Raw genomic sequence first — 9,506 nt, 5'->3', positions numbered from 1 at the left:
GATTTTTGAAAATTGTGACAACAGAGAAACCGGTCTATAATTTGTGAAGTTGTGCTTATCACCAGATTTATACAAAGGAATAACCTTTGCTATTTTCATATTATTGGGGAACTGCCCAAGTCGAAACGACGTGTTAAGAAACATAGAACACATTCCTTTCGATTGTATTGTTGTTTATAGTGACGGATGTATCATCATTGTACAAATGTACAAATGCTTCTTGCTAAACCAGGACCAACATTCACAAGAAACCTATTAAACTTATCTACTACATCCTCCAATCTGTTGACCGGTGCATCATTATCCATAAAATATTGAGGGTAGTTACTCTTGCTGGTACTGTTTTTTGAAGACCTTTGAATAGAAATGTATGTTCAAGTAAGATGTCTATGTACAGACAAAAGATAAAGTGTATATGCACACATATTAGCAAAGTAGCGATGAAATTGGAAAACAAAGACAAGTGTAGCCGCGGTTACTGACGCAGATTTACATTTCCGTGCTTGGGCCTTACGTAACAAGAGGAGACAGTAAACCCAAACATTTCATTTTCGCCTTTAAAAGCTGCCCGTTTTACTGATGCTAACGTTAGCTGAGTGGAAAATATGTGACCTGGCCACTAACACTATGAGAACACAAGGTGACAGTAAATTAAGGCGGCGATTATTAGCAGCGTTAACATTTGATAACAAACTCTACGTCCAAGTTGGACGTGTGTGCTCCAGTCTTATCCAGAAAGCGTCGGTTCATTGTCATGTGTGTAGCGAAGCCCGCTCCGTCAGACGGCCCACAACGACAGCCCGTAATTTCTAGCTATAACGTCCGCGTCGTATAGCTAACAGCTGACTAGCCACCTAAACAAGGTACGGATAGATACCTTTGTTGTTCATTGCTCTGAGCTGATCCGAAGGCTAAGGAATACTAGATCAAACGGAGTCTCTGCGTATCTCGTCACGGCCTTATAACAGGTTTCGTCTGCTTCACAATCATTCACTTCCTTGTTTTTCAGCTTCTTGTTGTTGTAGAAGTGGTGACGTAACTGTGGTTCGTTCGACGAACACAGCGTTTCGCCTGCGCGCGCGCCCCCTTCAGGTAGCAGCGTAGGAGATTTCAAGAGGGAGTGAAGGTGAACGGTTGTCTTTGAGAAGACAAGTTGGACTCAGAAGACAAACTGAAACCAAACAGACAGATTGTTACTGAAGCATTAATGTGCTAAGCCTGAGCTATGGCTAATTTGAATTATAATTGTTTTAGTTTATTTAAGCTAACCTACATAGCCTATACAGTTTATTTTATATAATTGTGCTACATTATCTGCTTTTCTCATATTGCTCTTATGTTTAATCAAAAGCAGCTACAAATTTGGTAGAGGTTTATTTTTTTTTACACTTTAATCACAAAGAAAATTTATTACTCAAATCAGGCTAAAGGTATCAGTGTCCAACAAGGATAACTGACAAACAAACAAACAAAAACTGTTTCAGTGAGTTTAAGCGTGGTCATAACAAAATCCTGCTGGGTTAAAGGATGTAGTAATCCAACGTACACCTCTGAAATCAACAGTTGGCTATTAATTTGAGATACACGTGAGTGAATACAAAGTAGCCTGTTGCTGATTTTGCACGTCTCAAATTAGGCTGAAAGGAATAATTATTTTCATTATGAATTAATCTGACGATTTTCTCACTGAATTGATTCACAAGTAAAAGGGCGCCCTCTCCGCTGCAGACAGCTGTCCTGCAAACACTGTCAGAGAACTTGGATTTGGGGAATTCTCCTGTGTTGCTTTCATGATTTTATAAAAATCCATTCAAACATTATCTCAGTTAGACAAAGAGCACTATTAGAAAACTGATCGTGCGTTTTAGGCTAGCCTATGTACAGTATTCACCGATAACGGGGCTTCGCTGTTCGGCTCTGACGCGAGCACTTCCCCTTTAAGAGCACCATGGCACCTCTCAAGTCGAGGCAGACATTTTTCAATGCAAGATTTTTTCTTGCATAAATTATGTTCATGACGTAGTGCAATAGGCCAATTTTGTGGCTATTTTATCCGACTTTACAGCTCAAATAGGCTTTCGTGAGACACCTCAAGGATTCCTGATTGCCCGAAGTGTTGCAGGAAAGGAAGCGCCACTAAATATTAAGAGAGAGGAGATCCTAACATTGCAACCCTCCTTATCAATGCAAATACCTCTTTTGTGTGCAGTCACAGCGCCTGTCTGGGAGCTGAGATGAATTTTTAATTATGTGTGACTGAAACAAACTGTGACAAGGACCTTTATAAGAGCGGGGGATTACAGAAAATTAGCTGCATTTACGCGGTAAGTTGAATATAATAACCGGACTGTGTTCTAGCCTGCTTTTCGCGCATAGCAGCGAAATGGCGAAAGGAAATGAGTTTTTGTTAATATGCAATGTTCGTAATTAGCATAATTTATATATTTATGATAAAGAGAGGGAAATAAATAATATTCGGTCTCTAGGCACGAGTCCAGATCATTTCTGTCGCCTGTACCTGGTGGTTACGGCTTATCTGCAAAAGTAGCCGAGGCTGCGAGACTTTTATTGGTCAGGATGGGGGTGGGGAGCCCTCCAACACCCACTGAAGTTTTGACAGATCCTCATTTCTAACGGGGCATTGCAGCGGGAAAGGCATCATCTTGAAGCTGCTTTTAATCTGTGATGAATTTCTAACCACTTCATGTCCACGATCAGCGTGTTTCGTCCCGTTTTCTGCAGCTTCAGTGCAACACAGAGTGGCCTGTTTATAGGCCCCTCCAAATAGTCTGCTCCTACTATGACAGAAATAGCCACGAATAAATAAACTGTCCTCTGCATGTGGGTCTGTTTTACCCAGCATTTGCCCCTTATAAGTGCTTATATGTACTGTGTGTTTACAGGGGTAATCATCATGAAACTTTATATATACATACATACATAGATACATATACTGTATATTTCTGAAATGGCTGCAAAACGGATTGGAAACAGGTGGAGTTAAGTTATCAAGCTGATAATCCAGGGCTTGTTTAATTAGTGTTTATTTGCCCAGAATGCCAGGAAGACAGTGGCTGAGGTGGTGAGCCATGAACTCCCAGGATCTTCCTGCCAAAGGTGCCCCGCTGACTGTCAATGAGCAGGTAACAGCCACCTGTCTGTTAAAGAAGCACAGTGGCTGTTCTTCTCTCACTGTAGCCACACTGAGCTTAGCCAAATCCTGATAACTGCTATTGTCTCTAGGTTCTCTGCTGCTGTTCGCTCCTCTCACCCTCCATGTGCCATATCATAATTGAAGGAATAACTTCCACACAACAATTCATTGAGAACAGGATTTGTCGTTTTATCACCAAATAATACCTGCTGCTATGCTGAGAAGGTTACCCGTCTTTAAACTGCCATGCTTAATGACTGATTGTGGTTTTTCTCTCTCTGGTAACATTCTGTGTAGACACAGCAAAATAAAGCAATGCTCTTCACAGATGCATGGGGTGGAGCTTGAAAAGCATTGCTTGAGCTGCTTGTTGGCTGCTCTTATCATTGTGTTCTCATACTCTTTTCATTTGTGTCTTTTTGTTGTTGTTGTTGTTGTTGTTTTGTTTTGAGTCATTGTGTCCTAACATGCTCGGCTTCTCTGTTCTCCTTAGCCATTCACTGTCTGACTGCAGAAGTCTTTTTTCAGCCATTTAAATCCTGCACTTTGAAATTCCCTGCCAAAGACAACCAGGTATGCATCCTCCTCTCTCTTCCTGCATTGTCTCTCTGCACCTTGTCGTCCAGTCCAGGTTGTCTCGCTGCCTCTCCTCTAGGTCTTTCATTATTGCAAACCATTAATCACTGGTTAAGTCCAAAGCAGATTTGCTATAAGTAGTTAACAAGGGAAATACTAAATTTAGTTGTAGCTACATTTGTGGTCCCTCAGGTGCTAGATGAAATAAGACTTCTATCAGATTAAAATGTTTATTTACTAAAGTGTTTCACAAACTAATAACAGTTAAAACTCTTATCTAACTTTAACAAAAGAAATAGAAAAGAATAGGCAGCTCATTTGCATAGGAGTCATTTCAGTTTTTACTCCTGATTGCGGTGCAGGTCATTGTGATGTCTGGCCATGAGACTATTCGTGTGCTAGAGGTAGAGGTCGATGCATCTCTGCCTACATCATTACCTGACGTGAAGAGTGAAATCAAAGCTGAGGAGGGAGTGTCTCAGTCTGCAGAGCGGCCAGAGGCAGGCAGCACCCAGGACAGCCCTACTGTAGCCCAGAGCAGCGGGGGAATAGGTAAGACATGGTCTTAGTAGGATAGCGAATGACTTATTACTCATATAAGGATGACACAGTTGTACTGAAATGTTAATGACAGTTGTGAGAACCACTTCAAATGTCAGTATGAACCAGCTGTGGCTGTGCTCCTGCAGTGCTGGATGAGCAGAAGGTGGCTTCTGTAGAGGCTCCGGCCCCTGCTGTCCAAACGTTGACTCCTGCTGTTCCCATCAACGTATCCTTGCCACAGCCCCAGGCTGCCATGCCCATCACCGTACAAAGCTGTCCACAGGTATGACTGTGACAGAGGCAACTATCTCTAGCAGGTTGTGCATGTGAGAACGGAAGGTTGAAGAAATGATTGGCACAATGTTTCGAGCAGTTGGAGAAATTTCAGACCAATACATTCAAATGCAAACCCACCAGCACCAAACATGGGTAGAAAGTCAGCAGTGGAGAAGGATGGAGTATTTGAGTGCAAGTGTACTTAAAATGTATAACCATTTAGTTCAGTACACTTGCTCATGTATAAACACCAGTTTTAATGAAAAATAGACAATGGAGGCAAAAATATCCTCTGGAAAAAAATCACTGTACATACCAGTCACAAGTGTTAAAGGAAACAAATCTTGTATTATGCTACACTAGGTGCTGACCCAGGAAAGTCTGGCCACCCTGATGACTGGTATGATGGCCCAGACGGGGTCGCTGGGCCAGCCCCTGCTCATCCCCTTCAGTTCCATTGGTGGCCATGGCGGTCTGGCCGTTCTCACCCTCCCTACCACCAATGTAGCTACTCTCCCTGGCCTCGCAGCAGCTAACCCGGCTGGAAATCTACTTAAACTGCCCTTTGCTGGACTGCAAGGTAAAGCAGACACCTCTCTTGTCCAGATTGTGTCAAAATTTAATTTAATTCGTCACAGGTGACACCTGACTTCAGAAAACACCACATGCACAAATGATCTCCTCCTGATGTTTGAAGTTGTCAATAACTAACATTTTTAATAGCCATGCTAGCACCACGGGACTAGGAATAGCAGTATTGGTCACCTGGTCAGTCTGCCACTTTGTTCTACCCTGAAGAATCTCAAAAAGCATTGGATTAAAGGGACTTTTTCCTCCCTACTGTCACCAAGTGCTAGCTCAAGGGGGATTTTCTTTTCCACTATAATAACACTAATAGACTTTTGTTGTGATTTGGCGCTATACAAATAAAATTAAATTGAACTGATTGATTACCATGATTGTGCACATATTCATGTTCCAGAGGATGAATCCTAATGACTTTGGTGAACTTGACGTTTCCTCTAATGAAACATTTGTTCACTTCTTTGGTTTATGGCCAAATGCCTGCAAAATACTGGCATGTCCATCTGCCTTAGCTGTACTTTGTGTTCAGTGCTAATTAGCAAATGCTGACACACTAAACTACTGACATCTATACAGTGGACATGGCATCATTACTTCCCTCCACTATGCAAAGTGAAGCCAAAATATCATGAACACGGCGGCTGCCATCTTGGTTTTTTGTACTGTCTGTGCAGTCGTGACCAGAAGTGATATGACAGCAACGGACCGCCAATCAAAGCTGTCAAATCAACCGAAATCCATCTCTTTTTATGACATCCAATAACTTATTAAAAACAAACTTACCAGAAACATGAATACTTGTACACACATCAGCGTGATAATATCTACCAAAAACCACAGAAGGAACCTCTGGGAAAAATGTATCTGATTTGCACGTTTTTATTTTGGCTCATGTCCCATCCACTAAGGATGAGGCAGGATTTATGACTGCGGCGGCACAGTGGTGTGGTGGTTAGCGCTGTCGCCTCACAGCAAGTGACCCGAGCCTTTCTGTATGAAGTTAGCATGTTCTGTTTTTTCTGTGCCCGTGCAGGGTCTCTCTGGCTTCCTCCCACAGCCCAAACACTCTAAATCACCCATAGGAGAGAGCGTGGGTGTGTGTGTGGTTGTTTTACATGTGATAGACTGGTGATCTGTCCAGGGTGGACCCCGCCTCTCGCCCACTGTCAGCTGGGATTGGCTCCAGCCCCCCTCGACCCTATTCAGGAATAAGCAGTATAGATAATGGATGGATGGAGGATTTATGACCTTTGCTGCAACCAGCCACCAGGGGGCTGTGGCTCCCCTTCTCAGAGCTTTCATGGCATCTATATTTTATTGAGTTGATGTACTAAAGTAACACAGTGAACATGATCTGCTAAACACCAGCATTCTAGCATTATTCAGCTCAAAGCTCAGCTATGACTAAGTACAGCCTTACATGTAGTGTGTTTGTAGATTCTCAATCTTGTCTAAATGTTTTTGTCAGTTTTGTCATATCGTTTCAGAACAATAAAAGAATGTGTGCTCTTGAATTTTCCCTCAGCTGCCACAGTCCTGAACTCAGTCCAGCCCCAGCTGCAGACCAATGCACAGACAGTGTTTCAGCCTCAAGCAGCTTCAGTGCAGGCAGTGCAGGCTGCTGTGCAGCAGGTGACGTCTCAGCCTACACAGGTGACCAGTGCACAGGTTACGACCGCTCAGGTGGCAGCAACCCAGACGACCTCAGCTACCACCCCCGTCTCTCAGTCCAACATATCTGTGGCAGCACTCCAGACTGCAGGACTGCCCATCAATCCTGCTATTGTAAGAATGCCACTACAAGGATTTACCTGTGTTTGTATAGCTCTGTACTGTTGACATCTGGCTGGTGAGTCGTGATATTTTTTTTCTATGTCCTAGATCAACGCTGCTTCATTGGGAGCACAGCCCCAGTTTCTCAGTTCCCTCACCTCCACTCCCATCATCACCAGTGCTATGTCCAGCATGGCTGGCATCACCAGCCAAATCATCACAAATGCCCAGGGACAGGTGGGTGTCATAAAGTACAACTACTCTAACAGAGAATCAGTCAGCTCATTATATTATAGCCCTCCCCTGACGTAGGGACATTTACATATTATATATTGTGTATTTATTGCTAATCATACCATCTTCAAGGACAGTCAGAATGCTTTTGTGTTGTTTGGTTTTTGAGAATAAAAACCCCAGTCTCCAGTTAACATCTGTCAGCAGTAGCAGTGTTATTTCAAGTCAGTGGTGCATGAGACACTGTCTGAAAACTGATTTGTCCTCCTAAACAGTTCTATTACTCGATCTTGCCATTGTTGCAGCCCACTGGAGTTAGCAGTGCAGTGTTTAATCTTGAAAGACATGAACTGCTAATATGAGAAAGAAAAAGTGGAAGTGGTTTAGTAAGCAAGTCTTATTACTACGAGTTACATTCAATTAGTCGTATGCATTTCACATACATTTGAACACTATTTACAGGTCATAGGAACCCTCCCATTGTTGGTGAACCCAGCCTCTCTAGCTGGTGGGGCTGCGACCCCCGCCCTCCCTCTCCAGGGTCTCCAGGGTCTCCAGGTCCAGACTGTCACCCCACAGCTGCTTCTTAACACACAAGGCCAGATCATTGCCACTGTAGGGAATGGACCTACCACAGTAGCGACCTCTCCAGCAGTTCTACCCAAAGCTGCTGCTCCTCCAGCACTTACCAAACCTAACACACAGGTAGATGATTATAATCTGCTTGCATGTTGTTCTGAGATCAGAATGAACTAAATAATTACTGGATTTACACTTGAAAGCTTAAATAGTCAAAGAAAATACTTCATGATCTTTGGATAGACTCAGTTGTTTGGCAGATCATTAATTATTCTCAGAGATATGTAAATACAATGAAAATCGAACACTTTTACAACAGAGAATATTTATTATGTTTGCACTTATTTCTTCCTTCCCAGGCTTCAGTAACAACTGCTACTCAGTCACCAGTTGTCATCGCTCCACAGCCATCTGTACTGAAGGCTGCCACCACACTCTCCTCCACGGCACCCATCACCTGTGGAGACATAACAAAAGTGGGCCAGCTTGTCAGCAGTATGTAAACCTGCTAACCTATCCAAACATAGATCCGATTTTAATAGGTACATATTTTTAACTGGACTCTTCGCCATTGTAGAACCCCAGCAGGTAGTGAGCAGCGAGGAAGGAATTAATCTGGAGGAAATCCGAGAGTTTGCCAAGAATTTCAAGATCCGTCGGCTGTCCTTGGGGCTTACTCAGACACAAGTAGGACAGGCTCTGACTGCAACTGAGGGTCCGGCCTATAGCCAGTCTGCCATTTGCAGGTAAATTACTCCCCTGTTCATGTCGAATCTTTCGGTTTGTAAAAAATACTATTGTGTTTCTCTTGCCAAAGCATTAGTAATAGTAATCAGTGACAGGTGTATACAGTGAATTTGATAGGACCTAAATTGCGTGCACACAACTTAAAATTCTAATATTATTAAAACATGAATGTAGTAAAGGCACCCATGAAAACACGAGATGCTGGACAGAGGCTAGCTGTTTCCCCCTGTTTCAGCCTGTATGCTAAGCTAAGCTAACTGACTGCTGGCTGCAGCTTCACATTTAACAAACACACACAGTGTGAGGTCCCCCATGAAAATGAGATGATGCATCTCAAGTGGGTTATTCTCAAACTAAAATCTGAAATAAATAAATATGAGAGCCATAGCTTTCTTTTCATGCAACTTTAAGATGATTTCATAAGCATGTGCACTTCAGACTAGTTTTATGCTCATTTAGACCCTTTAGAGCTCCAGCATGTCTTGTGTATCATCCATCCATCCATTATCTGTACCGCTTATTCCTGAATAGGGTCACGGGGGGAGCTGGAACCAATCCCAGCTGACATTGGGTGACAGGCGGGGTCCCCCCTGGACAGGTTGCCAGTCTATCACAGGGATGACATGTAGACAAACAACCACACACACTCACAATCATTCCTACGGGCAATTTAGAGTCGCCAGTCAACCTAAGCTGCATGTCTTTGGACTGTGGGAGGAAGCTGGAGCACCCGGTGAAAACCCATGCAGGCACAGGGAGAACATGCAGACTGCACACAGAAAGGCCTCAGGTCGGTCCAGGCTCAAACCCGGAACATTCTTGTTGTGAGGCGACGGCGCTAATCACACCATCCGTGGTATCATTGTAGATAATACTGTGGGAGTTTATGATCTGTGAAATATGAAAATATGACTTTATGGCTATTTCTTGTGCATTAACTAAGATTTTACACCCATCCATCCATCCATCCATTTTCTTCCGCTTATCCGGGACCGGGTCGCGGGGGCAGCAGTCTAAGCAAAGATGCCCAGACCTCCCT

General features: G+C 43.3%; 2 protein-coding genes across 9 annotated transcripts in view; one reads left to right on the top strand and one right to left on the bottom strand.

Annotated features, from left to right (window-relative positions):
* The window catches only part of dazap2 (DAZ associated protein 2), a 6,883-nt gene extending 5,833 nt beyond the window's left edge, over nucleotides 1-1,050 (bottom strand). Inside the window, exon 1 of the mRNA XM_020617752.1 lies at nucleotides 878-1,050. Within this exon, the coding sequence (XP_020473408.1) occupies nucleotides 878-890 (13 nt within the window). The 5' untranslated portion in view covers nucleotides 891-1,050. The remainder of the gene's footprint in view (nucleotides 1-877) is intronic.
* Nucleotides 1,051-1,220: 170 nt separating this feature from the next.
* The window catches only part of pou6f1 (POU class 6 homeobox 1), a 13,845-nt gene continuing 5,559 nt past the window's right edge, over nucleotides 1,221-9,506 (top strand). The window contains exons 1-11 of one of the 8 annotated variants that reach the window (XM_020617744.1): nucleotides 3,057-3,143; nucleotides 3,244-3,379; nucleotides 3,648-3,727; nucleotides 4,093-4,282; nucleotides 4,420-4,556; nucleotides 4,913-5,129; nucleotides 6,660-6,919; nucleotides 7,016-7,144; nucleotides 7,604-7,846; nucleotides 8,080-8,215; nucleotides 8,298-8,466. In XM_020617744.1, coding sequence (XP_020473400.1) covers nucleotides 4,102-4,282; nucleotides 4,420-4,556; nucleotides 4,913-5,129; nucleotides 6,660-6,919; nucleotides 7,016-7,144; nucleotides 7,604-7,846; nucleotides 8,080-8,215; nucleotides 8,298-8,466 — 1,472 coding nt within the window. In that variant the 5' untranslated portion in view covers nucleotides 3,057-3,143; nucleotides 3,244-3,379; nucleotides 3,648-3,727; nucleotides 4,093-4,101. Of the gene's footprint in view, nucleotides 2,325-3,055; nucleotides 3,380-3,647; nucleotides 3,728-4,092; nucleotides 4,283-4,419; nucleotides 4,557-4,912; nucleotides 5,130-6,659; nucleotides 6,920-7,015; nucleotides 7,145-7,603; nucleotides 7,847-8,079; nucleotides 8,216-8,297; nucleotides 8,467-9,506 lie in introns of those variants that run through there. The other 7 variants (XM_020617750.1, XM_020617748.1, XM_020617743.1 and 4 more) reach the window with 7 other exon arrangements.

The sequence above is a fragment of the Monopterus albus genome, unplaced genomic scaffold, assembly GCF_001952655.1.
Source record: "Monopterus albus unplaced genomic scaffold, M_albus_1.0 scaffold194.1, whole genome shotgun sequence".
Taxonomy (NCBI): Eukaryota; Metazoa; Chordata; class Actinopteri; order Synbranchiformes; family Synbranchidae; genus Monopterus; species Monopterus albus.
Note: the sequence above shows the minus strand (reverse complement) of the source record. Positions and strands in the feature narration are given on the sequence as shown.